The sequence below is a fragment of the Mirounga leonina genome, unplaced genomic scaffold (genome assembly GCF_011800145.1).
Source record: "Mirounga leonina isolate KUSES-001 unplaced genomic scaffold, KU_Mleo_1.0 Mir_125, whole genome shotgun sequence".
Taxonomy (NCBI): Eukaryota; Metazoa; Chordata; class Mammalia; order Carnivora; family Phocidae; genus Mirounga; species Mirounga leonina.
Genome location: NW_023270305.1, coordinates 14499145 through 14524973, shown reverse-complemented (window position 1 = coordinate 14524973; position 25829 = coordinate 14499145). Strand labels below are relative to the sequence as shown.

The following is a 25829-nucleotide window of genomic DNA, read 5'->3' as shown; positions in this document are numbered from 1 at the left end:
CTTACATTTATATCATTACTAAGCAGTCATAATAAAGAATGAGGAAGGTTTTTATGTACCGAAATGGAACAATCTCCAAGGTACACTCAGTTAAAAGAAGCCAGATGCAGGACAGTGTGTGTCATTGGTTTGAATTAAAAAGGGAAAGATATATATTCATTTGCTTATGTGTATGAATATATAAAGTATCTTGGATCTGTAACAAGGAACTGATTGTGTGGATGTGGAGACAGGTGGAAGGTAGTCTTCACTTCTAAGTCTTAGCTCCTCCCACGTTTTTCTCAACTGTTTTGTGTAACCAAGGGAGTTTTTTTATTTTTATTTTTTAAAAGATTTTATTTATTTGACAGAGAGATAGCGAGAGCAGGAACACAAGCAGGGGGAGTGGGAGAGGGAGAAGTGGGCTTCCCGCAGAGCGGGTAGCCCGAAGCGGGGCTCAATCCCAGGACCCGGGGATCATGACCTCAGCCGAAGGCAGACGTTTTAACGAGTGAGCCACCCAGGCGCCCCCAAGGGAATTTAATAGGTGAAATTTGGGGGGGAAAGACTGGTTTACTCAACCCTTTCCTGTCCCTATGTATACATCCTGAACTCTCCTAGTTAATATGCGCAGACCTGTAAAGTTTATATGGTTTTAAATGTCTCAGAAAGGGCAGAAATTTGTTACGTTCTTTGTCCACCCGCATCCCATCTCCCAGGGAGGGAGTGGGGCAAGGCCTATGCCCAACCAAGGCCAGGGGCCAAGCTTGAGGCTCATTACAGTGTAGCGTCCCCACGCCAGGCTTCTCTACTGGTTTCCCTTCCGGGTCCTTTTCCCAACCCCGTTTGTGTTTTTGTAGCGCCCATCCTTGGCTTCACGAGTGGCCGCCCGCGGCGGAGGCCCCAGTCATCCTCTGACAGCCGGCGGCTAGGCTTCCTCTGTCAGTCTGTGTCCTCAGCTCGGACGGTGCCGGAGTAGTTACTCTCACTCCAGCCGGGCCCTGTCCGCTACACGGCCGGTAGCCTTGACCGTTAGGCAGGCTTCAGCGGCGACGAGGCCTACGCGCGCCCTACACTCGAGGCTCGCATACAGGCCCCGTGGGAAGCCGCGGGGCGCGACGGCCGTCACCGCGCAGGCGTCAATCTTCCTTTCTTGACACTGCAATTCCCAGAAGGCCACGCAGCGTCCCCGGCGCGGGTAAAGCCCGGGAGCCTCGCCCGCTCCGAAAGGGCGCGGGACTCTCGCCGCACTGCATTATGGAATACATAGTCTGAGAAAACGTGTTCGGGCCAAAGTACCCACGAAACTCACGTGTTTGCCTTGTGCGTTGGCGGTAGGGGGGTGGGGGGAGGGGGTCAATAAAGAGTAGCTACCAGATTTCGTCATAAAACCGCGACCAGACAGGCGGCGCCATCTTCGAACTTGGACTTCCGGAAGGACTTTGGTGAGGGTGAGTGTACCGCAGCGGGGTGAGCGGGGGCCCCACGATTACTCCTCCTCCTCCTTTTCCCATAGCACTAAGATATTGGGAACCAACTCCCGACCCCGCGGTTCCTTCTCTGCATAGCATCGCGACCTGCAGTCCCCGCGCTGCTACAGAAACTATCACACTCCCCACCTCCTCTGTACTGCAACCAGACATCCCTCATCCCTGCTAATCACGGCTCTTGCCTTCTTCCCCGACGCGGTGCGGTAACACGGCATCCTGTGTCCCGGCCGCGGCGCTGCTTACATTGCATCCCTCGGACTCAGCGAACCTACAGTAGTTCTGAGCCTCAGAAAACTCAGGGCTCGCTCCCAACGCAGGCTAGTGGTGGAAGCTACCCCCACACCCATGACGGAGAAAGGGCAGGCGATCACTCTTAGAGTGGTAGCGGGTTAGCCTCCTCATTCGGCTGTGTCCCAGCCTCTTCCTACATGAGGTTCTTCTAACCTCGGGGTTGTGCCCCGCGCGCTCCAACCCCATTGGCGCAGCCAAGGGCCAGTTATGTTTCCCTTCTGGTGCTTTTATCCCGCGGCAAGTAGGCTGTCTGATGGGGAAGGCGGAGGAGGCGACTTCAGCCCCACCCGTAGTAACTCACTTTGTTAGAGAGGTGTAGTGTGTATGACGAAGCCTGTTCGCCCTAGCGGCATATTGTTAAACTTAAGCCATTCCTGTTCCTTTGGTTACTTTGTGCCATCCCTTCTTATCTAATGTACTATTATTTTCTTAATAGTTTTCTTTAAATTGGTTTGTTTTTCAAGTTTAAGTGCTTTAGTTTCAATCTAAGCAAGACAGATGAAACCGTGGGTTTCATGGGCTAAAGTTTTTTTGTTTTTGTTTTGAGAGAGAGCGCGCGCGCGCGGAGGGGAGTTGGGGGGAGGGGTAGAGGGAGTAGGGAATCTTAAGCTGGCTGCAAGCCCAGCGGGGAGCCGGATTCCAGAGCTCGGTCTCACGACCCTGAGATCACGACCTGAGCAGAAATCAAGAGTCTGAGGCTTAAATGACTGAGCCACCCTGGCGCCCCCATGGGCTAGAGTTTTTCATACAAGTTAAAATAAATACAGTTAAATAAAGTTCATTTTTGTATCACTAAAATCATCCTGCATAGCACCAGCTGCACTATAGGAACACTTTGGGAAACAGTGTATTAGACCAGTGTGTTTAAAGTAATTCCATACTTTAGGAACTGTGTTAACTAATTATTTTCCTTGACTGGGGAAATCCTGGCAGCCTTGAAGCAGTATTGCAAACAAGTTGAGGTGCAGATGTAAACTTATATAAACTCGGGGCGCCTGGATGGCTCAGTTAAGCGGCTGCCTTCGGCTCTGGTCATGGTCCCAGGGTCCTGGGATCGAGCCCCACATCGGGCTCCCTGCTCCGCGGGGAAGCCTCCTTCTCCCTCTCCCACTCCCCCTGCTTGTGTTCCCTCTCTCGCTGTGTCTCTCTGTCAAATAAATAATAAAATCTTAAAAAATATATAGAGAGAGAGGCTCCTGGGTGGCTCAGTCGTTGGGCGTCTGCCTTCGCTCGGGTCATGATCTCGGGGTCCTGGGATCGAGCCCCGCATCTGGCTCTCTGCTCCGCGGGGAGCGTGCTTCTCCCTCTCCCACTCCCCCTGCTTGTGAGTTCCCTCTCCCGCTGTCTCTCTGTCAAATAAATAAAATCTTAAAAAAAAAAAAAAAAGAAAGAAAGAAACTTCTGTAAACTCTAGCACGAATTTATTAAACATTCCTTCCTTGTGTCTAGAATTTGTATTGTGAAATCATAAATGGAAATTGACCACCATACCCTGCTGCTGCCTTCTACAGGAGTGAATCCTTAAAGGGATTTTTTGCAGCTTGAGAAGTTAGTCGTTAAATCAACAAAGTTTTAATTATTGCACTTAACCATGTACCAGGTTCTAGATTCAATAGTGAATCAGGCAAGATCCTTTTGAAACTTTTTTTTTTTTTTAATATTTTATTTATTTGACAGAGAGAGACACAGCTAGAGAGGGAACACAAGCAGGGGGAGTGGGAGAGGGAGAAGCAGGCTTCCCGCTGAGCAGGGAGCCGGATGTAGGGCTCAATCCCAGGACCCTGGGATCATGATCTGAGCCGAAGGCAGATGCTTAACAACTGAGCCACCCAGGCGCCCCAAGATCCTTAGGAAACTTCCAAGTGAGACAGATATGAAGTACATAAATACCCATTTCTCTTATAATAGAATTCCACATGGACTGAAGAGCTACATTTAAGGGCACCTGGGTGGCTCAGTTAAGCGTCTGTCTGCCTTTGGCTCAGGTCATGATCCCCGGTCAGGGTCCCTGCTCAACAGGGAGCCTGTTTCTCCCTCTGCCTGCTGCTCCCCCTGCTTGTGCTCTCTCTCTCTCTCTCAAATGAATAAATAAAATCTTAAAAAAAAAAAAGTTACATTTAAGATTCAAACTAGAAAAAGTATTAGAAGAAAATAGGATATGTTTATATTAGGGTAGGAAATGGCCTTTTAAGACACAAAACAACTCATAAAGGAAAAGATTGAGAAATTTAACTCAGAAAATATAACTTCAGTTTAGCAAGAAACATTATAAACAAAGTTTTTTAAAAAGTAAAAACAAAGTGGGGCGCCTGGGTGGCTCAGTCGGTTGTGTCCAACTCTTGATTTCAGCTTAGGTCATGATCTCGGGGTATTGTCTGGAGCCTCCGGTATGGCTCCAAGCTCAGTGAAGAGTCAGCTTGAGATTCCCTCTCCCTCTTTCTCTGCCCCTCCCCCCCTAAAATAATAAATAAATCTTTTTTAAAAAGTAGAAACAAAGTATTTGCAACAAAAATAACAGCTCCAGGGCGCCTGGGTGGCTCAGTTGGTTGGGCGACTGCCTTCGGCTCAGGTCATGATCCTGGAGTCCCGGGATCGAGTCCCACATCGGGCTACCTGCTCGGCGGGGAGTCTGCTTCTCCCTCTGACCCTCCCCCCTCTCATGTACTCGCTCTCATTCTCTCTCTCTCAAATAAATAAATAAAATCTTTAAAAAAAAAAAATAACAGCTCCACAGATCAATAAAAGACTGATTTGTCCTGTAGAGGTATGGGCAAATTATATGTACAGGCAATTCATTAAAAAATACAGATGTCCCCCCTCTCTTTCTCTCTCTCTGACAAAGAAATAAATAAAATCTTTTTTAAAAAATGGGGGTCCCTGGGTGGCTCAGTTGGTTAAGTGTCTGACAGCCTTTGGCTTAGGTCATGATCCCAGGGTCCTGGGATCTAGTCCCACATTGGGCTCCTTGCTCAGCAGGAAGCCTGCTTCTCCCTCTGCCTGCTGCTCCCCCTGCTTGTTTGTGCTCATGCTCTCTCTCTCAGACAAAGAAATAAAATCTTTAAAAAAAATGTATATAGATGTTCCAGGCGCCTGGGTGGCACAGTCAGTTAAGTGACTGACTTTTGGTTTCAGCTCAGGTCCTGATTTGAATGTTGGGAGATTGAGCCCCATGTGGTGCTCCACACTGAGCAAGGAGTCTGCTTGAGATTCTCTCTCCCTCTCCCCCTCATGCTTGTGCGCTTGCTCGCTCGCTCTCTCAAATCTTAAAAAAATATATATATAGATAGCTAGATAGATAGATACATAGATGTCCAACAGATAAAAAGAAGTTGCTAACCTCAATCATTATCAGAACAATGCAAATAAATACAATAGGGAAGAATTCTTTCATGCATTAGATTGGCAAAAATTAAAGACTAGCAAGGGTGTGGTAAAATGGGTACAATTATAATTCTAAGGAACACTTGATAGTAACTAGGAAGAATGAGATATATATATGTGTGTGTGTGTGTGTCTGTGTGTGTGTACTGATGTGGAAAATCTTTTTTTTTTTTTTTTGAGGTGAAAGGTCTCGCATTTATTACCGAACCAACCTACTGGTGTGGAGGTGTAGTCACAGAGAAGATCATTTCCATGATAAGACAAGTCTACGGCCAGGTAGGAAGGATGTTTACAGAATGATAGAACACATGATCTTCACGCAGCTTAATTAAATATGTGTGCCAATTAAGTGTGTCATCTCATGATGGGTGACGCCTTACAGACCCAGCTTGGTTCTCCTCCAGTGCCTCCTCTTGGAGTTGTACCTGATCTTATTACCAGTTTTCATCCGAATCCACTGGGGAATGGGACGATTCTGCTTTTGTTTCTTGGCCAGGAATAGCTTGATTCTGAAAGTCTTGTGAGAAGACATGCTGAGAAGCAGCCAGCCATGCAGAGCAGGATGGCGGCGAAAAAGAGCTGATGTGGAAAATCTTTAAGGCATACATAGAAGTTCTCTTAACTGATACCTATTTAACTAGCTCCCTGTGTTAACTGACATTCCCCGTTTCCTCTGTAGAGTGTACAGACTGATGCCCATGGCACACTGAATGCTTGAAGCCTATAGGCTTTTCTCCTATAGGCCTGGTCATTCTCTCTCCACTGATTGAGTTGAATGCTTGCCAAGAGTCATTGTAATGGTTCTCAACATTTTTTATGTCAGTTAACTTGTCATTATATTTATATAATTGTGATATATGTTTAAATTTTAAAGAAATTTGAGTATGAAAGAATTACTGCTATTAAAACTTTGTTGAAATGTGGCAGAGAAATAGGTACTTTGTTATTCTTTACATTCTACATGTATTTACAAGTATTTTGTGTCAACTACAAGTTTTATAAAAACAATTCTAAAAAAGAAAAGAAAGCAAACCAAGTTGAATGCTTTGGAAAGAAAAAAGAGGTACATTTGCCAAGAAACAAAGAGGCTGCCAAATAGGTGTGAGTGAGACAGCTGTAAAAGATCGAGGAAGATTTTGTAAAAATCTGAAATTTCATTGCACTTAAACTGCCTCTGAAGAAAAGAGAATGTTCCGAGAAAGGTGTGGTCAGTAGCGATTGTGCTGCTGAGAGATCAAGTTAAATGAGACTGAGAAGTGCCCATTGCATTAGTTGACCCAGCAATTATTGATGACTTCAGCCTCAGTGATGAGTTGGAGGGCAATATTCTAGTCAAAATAAAGCAGGGTAATTAAAACATCAAGGGCAGACAGCTCTTTAAAAGTTTGACTGTGAGAGGGAGGAGGAATGTGGGTTGAAGGATTGTTGTGTGTGTGTTAAGATGAGAATTAGAGACATTTACATGCAGTTTGGAAACAACCAATGTAAAAGAAAAGGCTAAACAATTCCAGTGTCCTTAAGAGATGGGGGAGTAGAGCTAGAACACAAGTGGAAGTTGGGCTTAGAAAGTAGATGAGGGGTTCAGATGCAGGGAATGTTAGGCTCCTTGACCAGACATCGAAGTCTGTCCCACATAATGGCTTTGGGTTTTGTTTCGGAAATCAGAGGCAAAATCATCTGCTGAGAACCAGAGGATCAGAGGTTGGGGGTGAGGGAATGTGGGGGCTGACGAGAGAAAGGGTGATTGCTAGCACTCCGGCAGCTTAGATGCATGCGTAGAGAAAAAGGATGGTTGGTTCATCCAGGGCTTAAATTTTGCCAGTCCTGTGGAACAAAAAGACAAGAAAGGAACTTCATACTATCAACAAAAGTCTGATTAAAATAAAGGAATCTAAGGTAGATTGGATGTGGCCAACACCGGGAGAAACTGGAGAGATCAATGATGGTGGCTTGATATGGTTGAAGAATAGATAAAGTGATAGTAGTTGAGCAATCTAGCTATAATGATGGGAGGTTGTGATCAGATAGTAGGATGTCTTTGTGATTTTGGAGGTTAAAAGGATTTGTGAGACAAGGTCCAGTGTATTACAGTGAGTGAGTAGCAATGGGTTAGCTGAATGTTACGGACTTCAAAGGAACAGTTTTTACAAGATAGGGAGGACTGCTGGTCTACAGGTGCATTCGGAGAGGAACTGACAAGACACTGATCCCACCTTCTACAGTGTGGTCAGTGGGATGTGAGAGAAGGAAAAAACCTCCACTTGAGAGCCTGGAAAGCTAGAAATTTCAATTCCTGGAATTTTTTTCCATCCAAGATTTTGAATATGATAGGTCTTGCCAGTCAAATGCTCTCAAATTTGGACCCGAGTTTAGAGAGGAGAGAGGCAGGCCATACATTTTGCCAGTTCAGATTGTGGCAGGGGTATGATTGTTGACCTGGGAGCCGAGAAGGGTCTTCGCTCTTGAGTCAGGTCACTTTCTGATGAGTGCAAGGCAGTTCATGGAGCCATCAGCTGTGGCAGGAACTTCTTGATTCGCAGGTGCCTCCTCATCATGGCGTAGGAGAGGTCCTGTGGTTCTTGAACCAGCAGCTGCTAGACAACTTCCCATTTTGACCAGCCCTTATTCCTAAACTGTCCCTCCTCACCCCCAACCCTCCCAGTGATCCTGCTTGCAGGTGGTTCTCAAACTTGCATGTGCATCCAAATAATCTGAAGGGCTTTGTGAAGACAAAAAGTGCTGGCCCCATCCCAGAGTTTCTGATTCAGTAGGTCTGGGATAGGACTGGAAATCTGCATTTTAACAAATTACCAAGTGATGCTGATGCTGCCAGGACCATGCTTTAGGAACCACTGATGTGAACCATGCATGTAATATCCGGTAGTAAATCCCTTTTAGCTGAACTGGCTAGAGAGGATTCTGTTCTATGTGCTCAACCTTGACCAATAGAGAGGTCAAATAATCATTTTATTCATGTCTTCTCTGTCCTTATCTACTTGATCTGTCAGTGGTTAAAAGAAGTAGTTCTTGGGACGCCTGGGTGGCTCAGTCGGTTAAGCGTCTGCCTTCAGCTCAGGTCATGATCCCAGGGTCCTGGGATCGAGTCCCTGAGCAGGGAGCCCGATTCTCCCTCTCCTCTGCCTGCAGCTCCCCCTGCTTGTGCTCTCTCTCTCTCTCTCTCTCTCTCCTCTCTCTCTGACAAATAAAGTCTTTAAAAAAATAAATTAGTTAAAAAAAAAAAAAAAGTAGTTCTTGTATTTCCTGAAGATTTTGCTTTGTTTTGATGCTATGTCATTTGATGTCTTAAGAGTTCATGACATTTATCTTTTATATAATTTGAAGTTTTATTTATTATCAAGTATTCCCTTTTTGTCCCATTTAATACTTTTTCCCCTGAATTCAGCTTTGTTGTTAACAAAACTCCTGTTTTTTTTGTGCCTACATTTGCCCTATGTATTTTTATATCTTTTGACTTTTCAACTGTTTGAGTTCCTTTGTTTTAGACATCTCTTTCAAAGGATATAGTTTGGCTTTTAAATCAAATCTTTATTCTTTTTTTTTTTTTAATGGATGAATTGATCTTTGGTTATTGTTATAGTCATATCTTATGTCATCTTGTAGGTTTTTTCTTTTGTGTTTCTTTTATCTCAGTCTCTTACTCTGTAGCCTTTAAAACAATTCCTTCTGGTTCCTGTGGCCCACTAGGCATTTTGGAAGCAACATCGTATACTACTTTTGGTTCTGTTAAACATCCTTAAGGCATATACAGATCTATGGGGGATTCCTTCCTGAGATTTGAGCTATTTCTCCTTTGTCATAGACAGGCAGATTGTTCTGGCCAAAAACTGGGCCATTGCAGAGTTCTGTGTTGCTCAGCTTTTTGGTTTGGTGTTCAGTGTTTTGTTTATCTCTGTCAGTTTACTTTTGCCCATGGTTGCACAAATGATTTTCTGGGTTTGGAAAAAAAGAATGAAGAGGGGCGCTTGGGTTACTCAGTCGGTTAAGTGACTGACTCATGGTTTTGGCTCAGGTCATGATCTCAGGGTCATGGGATCGGGCCCTGCCTTGGGCTCTGCTTCAGGCTCTGCGCTCAGCAGGAGTCTGCTTGAGACTCTCCCTCTCCTTCTTGCCCCTCCCCTGCTCTGGTGTATGCATGAGTCCTCTCTCTCTCTCTTTTTCTCAAAAAAAAAAAAAAAAAAAGATTCATGACAGTTTTTTAGTCCATTCTTCAATGTGGGAAAGGTCTCTTAATGTGGTAGGATGTTCCTTAATTATCTCCTAGCCATCCACCTCCCCTATTCAAGTAAAAGATTAATGGCAGGGCACTAGAGAACTCTTACTTATTATTAAATAAATCTATTCCTTGACTAGTATTCACAAAGATGGATATTAGCTCTAGGCATCCTCCTTCAATTTGGTCTAAATTTTATGTATCGGCAGCTATTTTTATTTATTTATTAACATATAATTTATTTATTTCAGGGGTACAGTTCTGTGATTCATCAGCCTTACACAACACACAGCGCTCACCACAACACATACCCTCCCCAGTGTCCATCACCCAGCCACCCCTCGGCAGCTATTCTTTGCAGTCTGTTCCTAGGAGGTTTAGGAAGATTTTTTCATCCTCTCTTTTTATTTTTTGAGGGGAAGACAGTGATTCATTTCATTGGGTTTTAAGGAAAGAAGTTGAATAATTGTTCATTCACTGCATTATCCTTACGAATAAACTTAAGAGCTTTAAATTAAACAGGCTGAAGAATATAATGCTTGGCACATAGTAAGCATTTAGTAAATAAATGGTAGCTTTCTTATTATCTGTTTATCGCTAGCTCTGCTAGTGTGTAAGTTCCATGAGGGCAGGGATCTTGTCTGTCTTGCTTATTGTCATGTTACCAGTTCCTAGAACGGTGCCTGACATAGAAGATGCTTAGTAATTGTTGCTATATGAATGAGTGATCAGGGAGTGATTGGGTTTCTGGCTGGGGGTGGGCAGTGGGTGGGATGAGAGGAGAAAAGATAGGAAAGTAGAAAAATCTGAGCCAGTGCAAATACCTTTTGCCTTCTACTCATGTGTATGTCTCTATGCAGGGGCAGCCATTTTAGGGGGTGCTGATGGATACCTGCGGGGTCGGCTGTGTTGCCCTGGGGGAGGCCGGCCCCGTGGGGAACATGACTGTGGTAGTCTCTCCTGGACAAGAGGTGCTAAATCAGCTTGATGTCAAGGCCTCTTCAGAAACAACTAGTGCTGAGGCTTCCATAGAGATGTCTTTACCTACACCTTTGCCTGGATTTGAGGATTCTCTTGATGAGAGGAGGCTCCCTGCAGAACAAGAAAGCCTCTCCAGACTTGAACAGCAAGGTATGTACCTTGTCCTTTCCTATTTTTATCTCCCCATGCTTAGCTTAAGATGAAAGAGAGCAGGGTGAGCTCACAGTATCTTACCGACCTGGGTATGGTATAATCTATTCCACAGAGGTTTGAACTCTGGTCTCATCTCACCCATATTCTTCTCTACAGATCTTTCTTCAGAGATGTCAAAGGTCTCAAAGCCTAGGGCCTCAAAGCCTGGCCGGAAGAGAGGTGGTAGCACACGGAAAGGCCCCAAAAGGCCCCAACAACCTAATCCTCCATCAGCCCCTCTGGTTCCTGGTCTCTTAGATCAATCCAACCCTCTGTCCGCCCCCATGCCTAAGAAACGAGGTCGAAGGTCCAAGGCAGAGCTGCTACTGCTGAAGTTGTCCAAAGACCTAGATCAGCCAGAGTCTCCACCTCCAAAGAGGCCTCCTGAGGACTTTGAGACCCCTCCTGGGGAACGACCCCGCCGAAGGGCTGCCCAAGTGTAAGGATTGTGGGGCACACCTTGGTGGAGGGCGGTCGGGGTGAAGGGTTGGCGGGGGCAGATGTTGGAGAGCTGAGAGGCTGTGACGAGTTGTCAGATAAGCGGGGGGTAGCGTCTGGGTTCTGGGGACTTGAGCCATCTTCTAGCTCTTACCACAGCAACTTTTTTGTTTGTCCAGGAGATTGCTTTCTGTGCCTTGTATTCTGTCACATTTTTCAGTTTCCTCCAGGTCTTCATTGTGATTTTCCCTGCCCAGTATCTGTTGGTCTCTGTGTGCCCTTCCATTCTTCTCTGGGCTCTTACTGATCTCTAACTGTGGTAGAGTGCAAGTGCCTTGGACTTGGAGTTGGCTGACCTGGGTTCAGATTCCACATATGTGATCTGAGTCCTCTCTTGGCCAAGTCCCTTAACTTCCCTAAATCTCTGGTTCTTTATCAAAGGGGGAGGGGAAATGAATAGCTGCTTCACAGGGTCACTGGGCAGATCCAGTGAGATAATCGGTCAAGTGTCTGGAAAAGTGGGTTCTCAGTTAAGTGTTTGTGAGTATGGCTCTGACTCTGCCCTGTCCCGCAGGGCACTTCTGTACCTTCAGGAACTGGCTGAAGAGCTCTCAACGGCCCTGCCGGCTCCAGTGTCCTGTCCTGAGAGCCCCAAGGTGAGCAGCCCTGCCAAACCGAAGAAAAACCGGCAGCAGGCAGCCTGTCAAGGTGGAGAAGAAGAAGATGACACTGCACGGGATGAAGACTTCGTTCTCCAGGTTGAGGCTGAAGATGGAGATGAAAGCGAGGGCCCAAGTGAGAGCTCCTCTGACCCTGAGCCTGTGGTGCCTCAAAGCACCCCACGAGGATCCACTTCAGGGGTAATCTGAGTGAACAAGAAAGCAAATGGAGAGGTAGAGGGATTGTTAGGGGGGTCTGCAGGGTGCCCTAGCGGAAAGCTTTGGCCTAGTAACTAACTGATGACCAAAATAAGTAAACGAAGAAACGAAAAAACAGCTGAGCAGGCGGGGGCTGGGCATGTAAGTGCATGAGGTTACTCATTCAGCTATCAAGTACCTCCTCTGCACTAGGAAACGCACATGACTAAGACAGCCTCCTGCCTCACAGACTCCACTGTGTGATGAGGGCTTCACCAGGAGGGAACCAAATGCTTTTGGCGTGTCGAGGAGGGCAGTGAACTGCTGGGGCTTCACAGACAAGTGATAGCTGGGCTAGGTCTTGAAAGGTGAACAGGAGTTTGCCAGAGAGAGTGGTTTTCCTGGGAATTCCCAGGACAGGGCACTAAAGCAGGCAGAGCTGTTGAGAGCTCTCAGCAAGTTCCCAAAGGTATAGAAATGCCCTGCGGAACCAGCAGGGGCGGGGGATTAAACTTGAGAGGATGGAAGGACAGACTGGTAGGAGCCAACACAGGTGTTTGTATGTTTATTGAATTGTGGTAAAATACACATAACATAAAATTTGCCATTTAAAAATGTAAATTATTTTGGGGGCGCCGGGGTGGCTCAGTCCATTGAGCATCCAACTCTTGATTTTGGCTCAGGTCATGATCTCACGGTTGTGAGATCAAGCCCCGTGTCAGGCTCCATGCTAGGCGTGGAGCCTGCTTGAGATTCTCTCTCCCCTCTCCCTCTGCTCCCCCCAACCCCCCACAAAAAAATACAACTGAGTGGCATTAGGCCATTCCTAGTGTTGTGCAGCCATCACTGTTACCCATTTCCAAAACATTTTCTTTTCTTTTCTTTTTTAAGATTTTATTTATTTGGGAGAGAGAGAATGAGAGACAGAGAGCATGAGAGGGAGGAGGGTCAGAGGGAGAAGCAGACTCCCCGCTGAGCAGGGAGCCGGATGCGGGACTCGATCCCCGGACTCCGGGGTCATGACCTGAGCCGAAGGCAGTCGCTTAACCAACTGAGCCACCCAGGCGCCCCTTCCAAAACATTTTCATCATCACAGAAACTCTGTGCAACAAAGGTTTTTAAGTAGAAAAATAACGTGATCAGTTAGGACGATAGGTCAGAAGACAGCTTTGGTTATCCAGGTCATGATAGGGAGAGCCTGGATCAGGCTGTGAAGCAAGCCAAGGTGGGGGGCAGGTGCAAGAGACATTTTAGAGAGTTAGCGGCACTTGGCAGTTGCTGGAAAGGAAGGAGTAGGAGTTTCTAGCTTAGATGGTGCTCTTAAGTGCTGGACTTCGGGACAGAGGAACGGTGGGAGCAGGGGAGGAGTGAGGGTGAGCAGGGGAGGTGATGGGCTCATTTTCTGACATGCTGAGTTGGAGGTGCCTGTGTGCCATGAGCTGTCCTACTGGAGATGTCTGGTTGCCAGTCATGTGCATGGACGTGTGCCTTCCTTGTCTCAAGCACAACATTTAAGGGAACACCAAACCCCTCAGTAATCAAGATAAATATTTTGATGCAACATTTTAACAAATAAAGGTAATGCAGGGCGCCTCCGTGGCTCGGGCGGCCAAGCATCTGCCTTAGGCTCAGGTCATGATCCTGGGGTCCTGGGATCAAGCCCCGTGTTGGGCTCCCTGCTCAGTGGGGAGTCTGCTTCTCCCTCTCCCTCTGCCCCTTCCCCCGTTCGTGCTCTCTGTCTCGCACTCTCTCTCTCAAATAAATAAAATCTTAAAAAAAAAATGCAACAAATTTATGGTGAACAAAATATCAAAGTTTTAAATAAAAACAGGAACTGTATTACTGATTTTCCTTTTGCCTTAGGCTCTATAATATGGGTTGGCACCACACTGTAAAAGTCTAGAATTTGTAGGAAAGCTAAAACTGGGTAAAGTTTACATTTACTAAGAAGTCAACGATGGTAGTCAAAGCCGTGGACATGGGATGAGAGTATATGTATAGAGGGCTGAGGAGAAGACAGAGGGACTCTGGGAAACACCATCATTACCCAAACCTGTCAGAGGAGGGAGTGCCGGTGGGGGAATATCAGAGAGGCAGGAAGAATAAGGAGACGCTCTCCCATGGGGCAGGGGTTTCAGGAAGCAAATGGGAGTCCTCTGAACCAAATGCCTTGGAGACACCGAGGAAGGTGAACAGAAAATACGGAACAGGCTTTGCAGTTCTGATGGAGGAGTGGGAGCAGAAGGTGGAGAAGTCACTGTAATGGCAGAAACATCAGTCTTTTAAGATGCTGATAAGTCAGCTAGAGAGGAAGCAGAGCCAAGAAAAGTAGAAGCTGGGACAGCTGCCTTCTGGGGACTTTGTCTTATCTATAAAATTCTCTCCCTTATACTTTTTTCCCATTGGCTCCTCAGAAGCAGAAGCCACACTGCCGGGGAATGGCTCCCAATGGCTTACCAAATCACATCATGGCTCCTGTTTGGAAGTGCCTCCATCTCACCAAGGACCTGTGAGACTTGAGGAAGGGGGCTGGGGATGAGAAGGTGGTGGCGTGCAAAGGACCATCTGGAAGTGGGGCCATGGGAAAGAGGGCACTCCCAGGGCAGGACCCTGAAGACATTCATAGCTAAAAGGCACTGCTCCAAAGGCGAGAGCTCCAGAGCTGTGCTGTCCAACATAGTAGCCTCTGGCTGTGTTTGGCCATTTAAATGTAATTTAAAGTTAATTAAAATTAAAAGTCCAGTTTCTCAGTTACACTAGCCCCATTTCGAATGCCCAGTAGCTACGTGGAGCGAGTGGCTCGTGTATCTGTCAGCACAGATGATAGATCACTTCCATCATTGTAGAAAGGTTTACTGGACAGCGCTGCGCTAGAATTTCTTTTCCTTCATTCATGCTTCTTCTGTTCCTCTAGCCGAGAGCAGAAGCATTCATACTGGGAGTTTGCAGAATGGATTCCGTTGGCCTGGAAGTGGCACTTGTTATCTGAACTGTAAGTTAAAGAGAGATTCTGAAGCTGGGAAGGGGTGACACCCCTAAAGACAGGAGGGTGACAGGGAATCCTGGGATGGGTGAAACTTCCAAACTCACACTGTTGTTCCCCCTGCCACCAGGGAGGCGGCTCCCTACCTGCCCCAGGAAGAGAAGTCTCCACTGTTTTCTGTCCAGCGTGAAGGACTTCCTGAGGACGGCACACTCTACCGAATAAACAGGTGAAGATTGCGTATCTGTTTCTGATTCTAGGAGATAGAAATAGAAAAAATGAATATTGAGAGGGATGACAGATTGGCCCTGTTCTTCCCCTGATGCTGTTCCAGGGGGTCCCAAGGTAGGAGTCCTGGCTAGATCTGGTTAACCCGCTCTAATTTGCAGTGCTCATCACTGCTGGCCAGACTGAGGGAAGTGAGGGAGATGGAGGGCCAGTTTACCAGGTCACATCTGCTCAGATAGACCCAGACAGACTGGCCCTGGAGAGAACACTGTAGTAGACCAGAATGCACAGCCTCTCCTCTTTGAAGGTGAACTAGAGCTAGACAGGCTTTGGAAGGAAAGGAGGCAGATACAGATGGTGGCTCAGGACTGTTCTCACCCATAGACCTTCTTGCTGTTCTGGCCCCTGCTTAGGCCAGTTCATACCGGCGCCAGCTGGAGCTCCCATTCTGTCCTCATTACCTTTTCTTTTTTTTAAAGACTTCATTTTTTGGGAGCAGTTTTAGGTTCACAGCAAAACTAAGAGGAAGGTGCAGAGATCTCCCATATACGCCCGTCCCCTCCTCCACATGCACACATCCTCCCCGGTTATCAACATCCCCCACCAGAGGGCACGTGTGTAACAGTTGATGACCCGCTACTGATGCAGCAGCCCTCGAAGTCCATAAGTTACATTAGGGGTCACTTTCGGTGTTTGCTTTCTGTGGGTTTGGACAAATGTGTAGTGACCTGTCTCTATTGTTAGGATACCATACAGAGTAGTTTCACTGCCCTAAAAATCCTCTGTGCTCTAACCGCTCATCCTGCCCTCCCCTCTAACCCGTCGCTATCACGGATCTTTTGATGTCTTTATAGTTTTGCCTTTTCCAAAATGTCCCATAGTTGGGATCACACAGTGTGTAGCCTTTTGGGGTGGGCTTCTTTCACTTAATGATATGCATTTAAGGTTCCTCCATGCCTTTTCATGGTTTGATAGCTCATTTCTTTTTAGTGCCAAATAATATTCCATTGTTTGGATGTTAATTTATCCATTCACCTACTGAAGTCCTTAATACCTTTTGTTAATTCCTTTCTTCATCCCATCTTCGATTTTTCTTTAGATTTAGCTCGATCACAGCACACCCAGAGCGCTGGGATGTGTCCTTCTTCACGGGGGGGCCCCTCTGGGCTCTGGACTGGTGTCCGGTGCCAGAGGGGGCGGCAGCTTCGCAGTATGTGGCCCTGTTCTCCAGCCCTGACATGAATGAGACGCACGCACTGAGCCAGCTTCATTCGGGTCCTGGGCTGCTCCAAGTCTGGGGCCTTGGGACCTTGCAACAGGAAAGCTGGTGAGGTGGGGCTGGGGCGCTGCCGTGGGAGTGTGGCTGAGGAGGAGATAACCTGGGCAGGGAAGCTGGGGAGGGGAGCTGGGGGGCCTGGATGAGACGGGGCGGAGCACAGGCTCTGGCGGCCCTCGGCCCCTTCTCCCTGCCCATTTGCCCCATATACTTTCTCTCCTCAGTCCTGGCAACAGGGCTCACTTTGTCTATGGGATTGCTTGTGACCACGGCTGCATCTGGGACCTCAAGTTCTGCCCCAGTGGAGCATGGGAACTTCCAGGCACCCCTCGGAAGGTACCTCCGTGTTGGTTGTGGGATGCCTTAGGACTCACAGGCAGAACAGAGAGGCCCTATGAGTTCCCAGAGTTGACAGAGAGCAGAGGATGGAGGCTTCCCAGCAAATCCCTGTCATTTCCAGGGACCAGAACCTCAAAAGTTTTCTAAGAAGCCCTGAAGGCGGCAAGCCTCAGCACAGATCTGGTCTCCCCCTCTAGGCTCCTCTCCTGCCCAGGTTGGGCCTCTTGGCTCTTGCCTGCTCCGACGGGAAGGTGCTGCTGTTCAGTCTGCCCCATCCGGAGGCCCTGCTGGCTCAGCAGTCCCCAGGTGAGTAGCACAGTAGCCCAGGGGGCGTGGTGCTACCATAGCTGGCCTGTCCATCTCTCCTGAAAGTCCTCCCGGCCCAGCTTCTGGGACAGAGCCTCACTTAGCACCCCACTCACTCTGACTTCACACCTCTTGTCCTCAACCTCTCTCTTTAGCAGCCTGCAAGGGGTACTCTCTCCTGCAGTCTTATCACTGGGCTCTTTCAGCCCACTCCCCTTCTCCCCCTTTCCCTGCTCTGTGCTCTCAGGCTCTCCCCTCCTGCTGCCACAGCTGATTGGCTGTGTAAAGAACTGCTAAGGCTGATCTCCCCTGCCATACTCTTCTCCTTCCCCCAGTCCTGTGCTTGACCTCTCCTGGCCTAACTGCCACGTACACATAAACACAGTCTCTTTGTTGGGAAGAGAGGGAGAGAATGTAGAGCTGAAGATGAGCCAGAAGAGGAAGGGGTTAACGAGAGGCATCTCCTGTTTGTCAAATTTGTTTTTCAGCCGTACTGAGTATGTAAGGAAGGGGGCACCCAGGTTTGAGCCCCGAGAAATCCCATATTTGGTGGTCTGGCAGAGGAGTGGGCTGAGGAGCGAATAGGCAGTGAGGAAGTGAAGACAGATGCATGGACAATTCTTTCAAGTAGATTGGCTGTGAAGAACACATAGATGAGGGTGGTGCTGGAGGTGAATAAGGGGGAAAAGAAGGGTTTGGTTTGTGTGTTTGTTTCATTTAGTTAGAAGACTGTAGTGCATGTTTATGTCTGAATATGAGAATGACCCAGTAGGGAGAGAGAAAGTGGATCATTCAGGAGAAAGGAAAGATAACCAAATGAGCGAAGTTCTGGAAAAGGTGAGAGAGGGTGGGGAGGGAGCGGAGTGGAGCAATTAGCCATTCTGATAGGAGGAAGGACACACTCTAGTACAACAGGGGGGAAAAAGAAGATGGGGGCAGGTAGAGGTAGATTCATCAATGTGCTGGAGGAAAGATAGCTGTCAGGGAAGGTCATTGTCAGATCAGGGGGGGCTGATCTAAGAGCAAGGCAGGGCAGGACGTCAGTCCTCTGTTCCCAGAGCATCAGTTACTGCTCTTCTTCCCTCACAGATGCAATGAAGCCCGCCATCTATAAGGTGAGTGAGGAATCTGCTACCTTAGCCAAGGCTCCATCTTCTCGAGCCTCCCTTTCTGATTCCACAGTGAGTCTCCTTCTGCCTCTCCCCGTCTGCGGAATTAAACACTGATTTGAGCCTTTGTTGCAAATGGTAAGTATCCCTAACCCTAGTCCCGGCTCTTCTGTCCCTGCAGGTACAATGTGTGGCAACCCTTCAGGTAGGGTCTATGCAAGCTTCGGACCCCTCTGAGTGCGGTCAGTGCCTTAGCCTGGCCTGGATGCCCACCCGGCCCCATCACCACCTGGCTGCTGGCTACTATAATGGTAAAAAAACAAAACTTTATATATGCTTGTTTTTTGGTGGTGGTTTCCTTTTTGGTTCAATGCTGGACATTATGTTTAAGCAATGTAAAAAAAATACAAAGAAGAAAGAAAAAAGTCACTAGAATTTTTCTACTCAGAAAAACATAGTTAAGAACAAATGAACAGGGGCACCTGAGTGGCCCAGTAGGTTAAGCGTCTGCCTTTGGCTCAGTCATGATTTCGAGGTCCTGGGATCGAGCCCTACATTGGGCTCCCTGCTCAGTGGGGAGTCTGCTTCTTCCTCTCCCTCTGCCCCTCCCCCCAGCTCATGCTCTCACTCGCTCGTGCTCTCTCTCAATAAAATCTTTAAAAATAAAAAGAGGGGATGAACATCATTTCATGGAGTTCTCTATGCATATATAAACATAAAAAGATCAGATGGTGAGAGAGAGCATTCTATAGTGATGGGATTATACTATATAAGCTATTTTAAAGATTTTATTTTTAAGTAATCACAGCCAACGTGGGGCTTGAACTCACAACCCCGAGGTCAAGAGTCGCATGCTCCACCGACTGAGCCAGCCAAGTGCCCCTACATAAGCTATTTTAAATGAAAATGTATGAAATTTAATTACAGTTTAATTTTTATAAAAGAGAAAGACTGAATTGAAACTGAGAGATGGTCTAAGCTCCCCATAAATGTTCCTTCACCACAGAGATGTTAGTTCCTTAAAGATACTCTTAAGGTTTAAAAGGGGAGAGAAAAGGATCATAGATAAAGAGGATTCCGGTAGTTGAAGTCCACAGGCGACAATTTCACGGTTAGACCTCCTCAGTAGTCTTGCCCAGGAGGTCAGGAAATTAGCACTCTCACGCTTCTTCCTGTCCTTCTCTGTCTTTTATGTGTGTTTCCTTTGGTGCGGTGATTCTTACATCATCAGGGTGCATCATTCTTGATGCTGTCTTGCTGTCCTAATTCCCCGAGTTACAATTCTGCATTGAAATGATCACACATGTCCACCGGTCTGTCCCTCTCAGTCTGCCCTTGTTGCCACGTGACCGATACGACTCAGCTCGAGTTCGCTGCCAATAAGCTTTTCTAAGAAAGGTTCATAGGTGCTACATTTCCTGAGTTTTTAGCTACAAATAGTTTCCCCAGCTATTGTTTATTAAATTTTTACTGTTGGGGCGCCTGGGTGGCTCGGTCGGTTAAGCATCTGCCTTCGGTTCAGGTCATGATCCCGGGGTCCTGGGATCGAGCTCCGCATCAGGCTCCCTGCTCAGCAAGGAGTCTGCTTCTCCCCCTGCCCCACTCATGCTCTCTCTTTCTCTCTCAAATAAATAAAATCTTTAAAAAAAATAAATTCTTACTGTTCTTTAATTTGTCTTTTATTTTTATCAACGTTATGCTTTTGATACCTTCCTCTGCCAGCCTGGTCAGGGGGCAGCTTGTTTTGGGTCAGCAGAGTTAGTTTCTATTTGTTCATTTGTTTTCTGTTTCTCTGCATCTTGTTGCTTTTGGCTCCTTGCCTGTTCTCTCTTAGAGCAGAGTTGGCAGACGTTTCTCTAAAGGTGCAGATAGTGAATATTTTATGCCTTGTGGGCTGTTTGACCATTGGAACTACTCAGCTCTGCCATTGAGCGATGAAGGTAGCCATACATTAGGTAAACGAATGGGTGTCACTGTTCCAGTCAGACTTTATTTACCAAAGCAGGCAGCAGGCTGTATTGGCCCAAGGGCTGTAGTTCGCCAACCCTTGTCCTAGAGGGTTTATGCTTTTAGAAAAAAAATCCCTTTGGGGTGCCTGAGTGGCTCAGTCATTAAGCGTCTGCCTTTGGTTCAGGTCATGATCCCAGGGTCCTGGGATCGAGCCCCGCATTGGGAAGCCTGCTTCTCCCTCTCCCATTCCCCCTGCTTGTGTTCCCTCTCTCTCTGTGTCTCTGTCTGTCAAATAAATAAATAAAATCTTGAAAAAATAAATAAATAAATCCCTTTGTTTCTATTTAGTAGGGAATAGAGGCTATTGGGTGTATTCAGTCTATCTTTCAACCACAAGTCCCAGACTGAGCTATTTTTTGTTGATGAGAGTTGGAGCTAAAATACCACGGAGGGAATGTTGGCTAGCTAATCATGATCCCTATATCCTTTCATAAGGGGGTCACATCTGAGGGTAAAGGCAAAGGTCCTAGGAGCCCAGAGAAAGATATTAGAGCAAAAGAAGAGAGAACTTGCCTCTAATACCTATACATTCTATCCCTGTCTCAGGCATGGTGGTTTTCTGGAACCTTCCGACTAACTCACCCCTGCAGCGGATACGGCTCTCTGACGGCTCCTTGAAGCTCTACCCCTTCCAGTGTTTCCTAGCCCATGACCAGGCTGTGCGTACCCTTCAGTGGTGCAAAGCTAACAGGTACAGGACAGGAGAGCTGTGGGGTGGGAGGTGAGGCCCGGGAAGGCCGCTGCTCCGAGACTTGCTCAGATTTGATCTTCTCCCTCTTCTGCCCTCTTTCCACAGTCATTTCCTCGTCTCTGCGGGGAGTGACCGCAAAATAAAATTCTGGGACCTTCGACGACCGTATGAACCCATAAACTCTATCAAGCGCTTCTTGAGTACAGAGCTGGCCTGGCTGCTTCCCTACAATGGTGTCACTGTGGCTCAGGACAACTGCTATGCCTCGTACGGCAGGATGCAGATGGGAGGAGCTCTAGGGACAGGCCCTAAGGGTTGGGGTGCAAAGTGTGCCAGATAGTGTGGGGTGAGGAGGGGTGAGAGTTGTTTCATTGAGGTAATTTGAATTCTGGAAGGAATTGGGAAAGGGAAATGAATGCTGTTTTGGAGAAAAGAAAGTTTTATTTTGTCTTTCTCTTACAGTTATGGACTTTGTGGGATTCATTATATTGATGCTGGTTACCTTGGTTTCAAGGCCTATTTCACTGCTCCTCGAAAAGGCACTGTCTGGGTGAGCCTGTCTTCATTACACAGGAAAACGATTCCTTTACTCACCTCCTGGTGGTTGGGAAGAGGCAGTAGTTTTGCATAGAAGTAGATAGATGTATGGTAACTGTATTGTCAGGGATAAATGTTAGGATAAACTTTTTTTTTAATTTATTTAAATTCAACTAATTAACATAAAATGTATTATTAGTTTCAGAGGTAGGGTTCAGTGATTCATCAGTTTTATATAACACCCAGTGCTCATTACATTATGTGCCCTCCTTAATGTCCATCCCCCAGTGACCCCATCCCTCCATCCGATAAACTCATTTTTGTTTTTCTGTGTGTCTTCCACTTCAGACTGTGTGGCTGTTCCCAGCTCACAGAACGGAAACAGTATGAGTGAATGAATGAATGAAAGAAATCTGTCTCTTCTTATTAGAGTCTTTCAGGATCCGACTGGCTTGGGACAATAGCCGCAGGAGATATATCCGGGGAGCTCATTGCAGCCATACTGCCTGATATGGCACTGAACCCAATAAATGTCAAGCGACCTGTAGAGAGAAGATTCGTACGTATATGAATATTTAATGGTAGCACCATCTGTTGGGTCCTAATCCACATGACCTCCTAAGTTAGAACTGTAAATTTGGATTAGGTCTCCCAGACCTGATATTGTCCCTGGAAGTCTTAGCACAAAGTTGTACATCATCTTCCCTACCCTAGTGCATCTGTGCATGTGTTTAAACATACTACCTTCTTCCGTCTTTAAGTCTTTCTTGCCCAAAACCAATTTTCTCTCTCTCCTTTTTTTTTTTTTTTTTTTTTTTTAAGTAGGCTCCATGCCCAGCGTGGAGCCCAACACAGGGCTTGAACTCACGACCCTGAGATCAAGACCTGAGCTCAGATCAAGAGTCGGACGCTTAACCGACTGAGCCACCCAGGCGCCCCATCAATTTTCTCTTTTATTCTGTCTAGTATTATAGGACCTAATCTCATGGTCTCCTTTCTAGCCTATATATAAAGCAGATCTGATGCCGTATCAGGACAGCCCTGAAGGTCGAGACCATTCTTCTACTTCATCTGAGGCCCCCAACCCTCCCAAAGCTCGAACTTACGCTGAAACTGTCAACCATCACTACTTGCTCTTTCAAGACACAGATTTGGTAAATTGAGGCCAGGAGAATGGGTGTGGCATTTTAAAAAAGAAAATTTTAGTCCTGGTACAGTAGGGCATTGTAAGGAGTTGCAGCACAAAGATGCAAGACTGAGAAGCTGGCTTTCTCCCTCCTCCCCAGGGTTCCTTCCACGATCTCCTCCATAGGGAGCCAATGCTGCGCATGCAGGAAGGAGAGGGGCATTCGCAGCTCTGCCTGGACCGGCTGCAGCTAGAGGCTATTCACAAGGTAAAAACCTTGTCTCTCATCTTCTCCACCCTTCTTCACTCTCATTTCCTCCCAGCTCTGAAGCTACGATCAATGAAACGGGGGATGAAAAGGTAGCAGAGGGAAGGAAGGAAGACCGCTCTGGCAACCTGATCCTCCACAGCATGATAGACCTACCTCTTTCCTGCCTCTCTCACCCCATCATGGTCCTATCCTTTCAGATTGTTGCCCTTTTTCTCCCCTTCTTAGAACTAGGATTCACCCTAAAGCACCAACTGTGAACATCTCTCTTGCTTTCAATTCTCTTCTCAGGTCCGCTTCAGCCCAAACCTGGATTCCTATGGATGGCTGGTATCTGGGGGACAGTCTGGGCTGGTTCGGATCCATTTTGTCCGTGGACTCACCTCACCCCTGGGCCACCGTATGCAGCTTGAGAGTCGAGCCCACTTCAGTGCTATGTTCCAGCCGTCCTCCCCAATTAAAGGGCCTGGCTTCCCTCCAACCAGCCATCGCCTTTTGCCCGGTCCCTAGTCGTGGTCCACACAGGACCTTTGGAATGAAATCTGCCAGGAACAAATGGCCCCCCATGCACAGAGCCATAGGAACTGGGGTCTTCATGGATAGTGATGCTGCCAGACCTGGACCTTTAGATCTGCCTTGCCAGGACTCCTTAGATACCTCTCCTTCCACAGACTTCTGTCATCACAGCCCCCTGCGGGCGGGGGGGCTATCCCTCCAGAAACTCTCAAGGCTCCTCAGCCTACAGCTATGGCTCATGAGTAACACTCAGGCCTGACCTAGGCTTGGAAGTCAAATAGCTCATATTGAGCATATTGTGAAGTGGGTAAAGCTAAGTAAAGGTACTGGGTGTTTTTGAGACCACACGTGAGTGGGTGTTTGGAGAACTGGAGGGGGTATCCGCATGAAGGCTCCTGTGTGACTATATTCCAGGATCCAGTATTACTGCCTTCTCAACTTCCTCTTTAGAGTAACCAACACACATGCCCAGGAGGGGTGATAGTAATTTATTGGACTGAAGCTGCTTACAGTACTTCTTTAACTGAGGAACACCACAAACACCCTACCAGGAGAACAGTGGCTCAGATCTTACTTGCTCCTGCTTATGAAATATTCCCAATCACTGGTCGTCTGACCCTACTTGAACACTCCTAGGCAGTCATGTTTTAAAAAAATCTTCCTTTATATCAAGTCAAAGAGTATACTTCTATAAATTTCACCATGGGTATTAGGAAATCTAGTCATTTTTCCCTGTGATTGCCTTTTTAAGTATATTTAAAAATAGCTATCATGTGTTTCCCAAGTCTTTTCTTCTGTAGATTAAATATCTTCAGTTACTTTAACCATTCTTTACACGTCATGATTTTTGGTCCTTCATGATACTGTCACATTGTGGACTTATTAAACATGTCTAGCTACTTTATTTCAAATCTTTATATAGGAGGTGTTTAAAACCCAAGTACTGTAATGTATTGTTATATCTTCTCTTGTTAGAGTCCTCTTGCGGGATGCTGCAGACTCATAGGGAGTGCAGTACTGCCTCCTAACCAAAGACAGACCCCAGCAATGAGAAATAGGCAAACCATAGTCTTGGAGTGTATGGGAGTACAATCAAGTTTGGGGGAAGTAGTCAGATGACCTCAGAAAAGAGGAAAATACACAGCCAGCTCCAACTGAAGGGAGTGGAGATTAACTTAGTGCCTACCTGGAACAAAACCCACTGGCACTGTGGACTGGTTGGCCAGATACCTGGGAACAGCTTTCTGCCCCTTGGGTGTAGGGAATTTATCGTATGTCAAGAAGATAGGCATCAAGCAGTTCAGTTTCCTTCCGGTATGGAAGAGGAAATAGAACCTGGAGGCAACCGGACTATTAGCAGCAGAGAGATCACAACACACGTCGGTGCAAAGGACGCAAGTATTGTACCATCCTGTTGTGTTCAAGCTCAGGTTATGCCGGTTTTGTTTTTGAGCTGATAGGGAAGTGCCTTCCATTGCAGAGAAGATTTGCTTCTCCACGGCAGGCCCTTGACATTGCATCATGGAATTCCACCTTCTGTGGCAGAAAAGATGGGACCTGGGGACCCATGCTGTTGAGGCTGTAGGTTGGTGCTGGCAGCCCTGCTCCTGCTCCTGACTCTTAGCCTTGGTCTCTACCTCCAAAAGAAAATCAGGAGAATGCTTTCAGCCCTTGCTTTCTCTACCATAAACCCTTTTCTCTGAAGGCCATTCTACTTCAACCTTCCTTCCCAATATATCCACTTTATACTATCCATGGATTCCTGTACTTTTTTTCCTGTGCCTTTGCTCACACTGTTCCCTCCATCATCTCCACATAAGCCACACTCATCCTTCAAGGCCCCAGCTCAGATTTCACCTTTTACCAAGGAGCTTCCCAGATTTCTCTTAAAAATTCTCCCTCCCATGTGTTCTCAAGAGGGAAGGAAGAAAAGAGGATACATGAGTGTTTATTTAAACACTTGATCTATTTCAGGCATTTTGCATATGTTACTTAATCATATGAGGTAGATATTGCCCCATTTTACTTGTAAAGATAAGATTCTGAGAGTTTGAGCAGTCTGAATAAGGTCACTTTACTAAGTGGTGGTGCTGGGATTTGAAAGTAGACAGTCTGACTTCAGAGAACAACTTTCCATCCTACCACATTTGGTCTCCTATTAATTTACTAGTGTAAATTCACTCCTGGCATGGTGTTTTGCATATAGGAGCCTTTAAGTGTGACATCGAAATATCTTGCTTCCTCATTGTGTTTCTCCAGTACCTGTGACAGGATTCTCCCTGTCTTAATCATACAAGAATTGAGTAAGTGGGGGCTAGAGCTTCTGCCTCCCAGATCAGCCGGCTCTGGTTCCACTCAGGTCTATTGACTCACCAGCTGTCAGGACCTGTACTTTCTACGGGTGAACGGTCAGGGCTCGCTGGTGTGAATCAGTGAGATTTAGGGTTAGGGTTAGGGTTACATACCTGAAAGAATCAGGTATGGCTGCTTCCTGTAGTGTGGGTTTCCTGAATATAGTTAAGTGAAGGCTGCCAGCCTGACAAATCTGCCAGGGATCTTATAGTAGTTTCCACCACCCTAGGAAGGCTGTTGCACTATAT

General features: G+C 46.8%; 2 protein-coding genes across 4 annotated transcripts; one reads left to right on the top strand and one right to left on the bottom strand.

Moving 5' to 3' along the window:
* The first annotated feature begins 1326 nt into the window (after window positions 1–1326).
* Window positions 1327–24053, top strand: GTF3C2 (general transcription factor IIIC subunit 2). 3 transcript variants are annotated; one of them, XM_035000781.1, is made up of 20 exons: window positions 1327–1430; window positions 5322–5417; window positions 10233–10503; window positions 10663–10984; window positions 11558–11843; window positions 14255–14349; window positions 14755–14832; window positions 14954–15052; window positions 16151–16378; window positions 16552–16663; window positions 16864–16972; window positions 18062–18087; window positions 18263–18392; window positions 20638–20782; window positions 20888–21049; window positions 21245–21332; window positions 21750–21878; window positions 22321–22473; window positions 22606–22713; window positions 23005–24053. In XM_035000781.1, the coding sequence occupies exons 3-20, from the start codon at window positions 10257–10259 to the stop codon at window positions 23221–23223; spliced, it is 2736 nt and encodes a 911-aa protein (XP_034856672.1). In that variant the 5' UTR covers window positions 1327–1430; window positions 5322–5417; window positions 10233–10256; the 3' UTR covers window positions 23224–24053. The 3 variants fall into 3 exon arrangements, with proteins under 3 accessions (XP_034856672.1, XP_034856673.1, XP_034856674.1); XM_035000782.1 differs by having other exon boundaries at window positions 1333–1430; window positions 5329–5417; XM_035000783.1 differs by lacking the exon at window positions 5322–5417 and having other exon boundaries at window positions 1334–1430.
* LOC118007699 (60S ribosomal protein L39-like) lies at window positions 5303–5679 on the bottom strand. The gene has a single exon (XM_035000791.1). The coding sequence runs from the start codon at window positions 5671–5673 to the stop codon at window positions 5518–5520; it is 156 nt and encodes a 51-aa protein (XP_034856682.1). The 5' UTR covers window positions 5674–5679; the 3' UTR covers window positions 5303–5517.
* Window positions 24054–25829: the final 1776 nt, after the last annotated feature.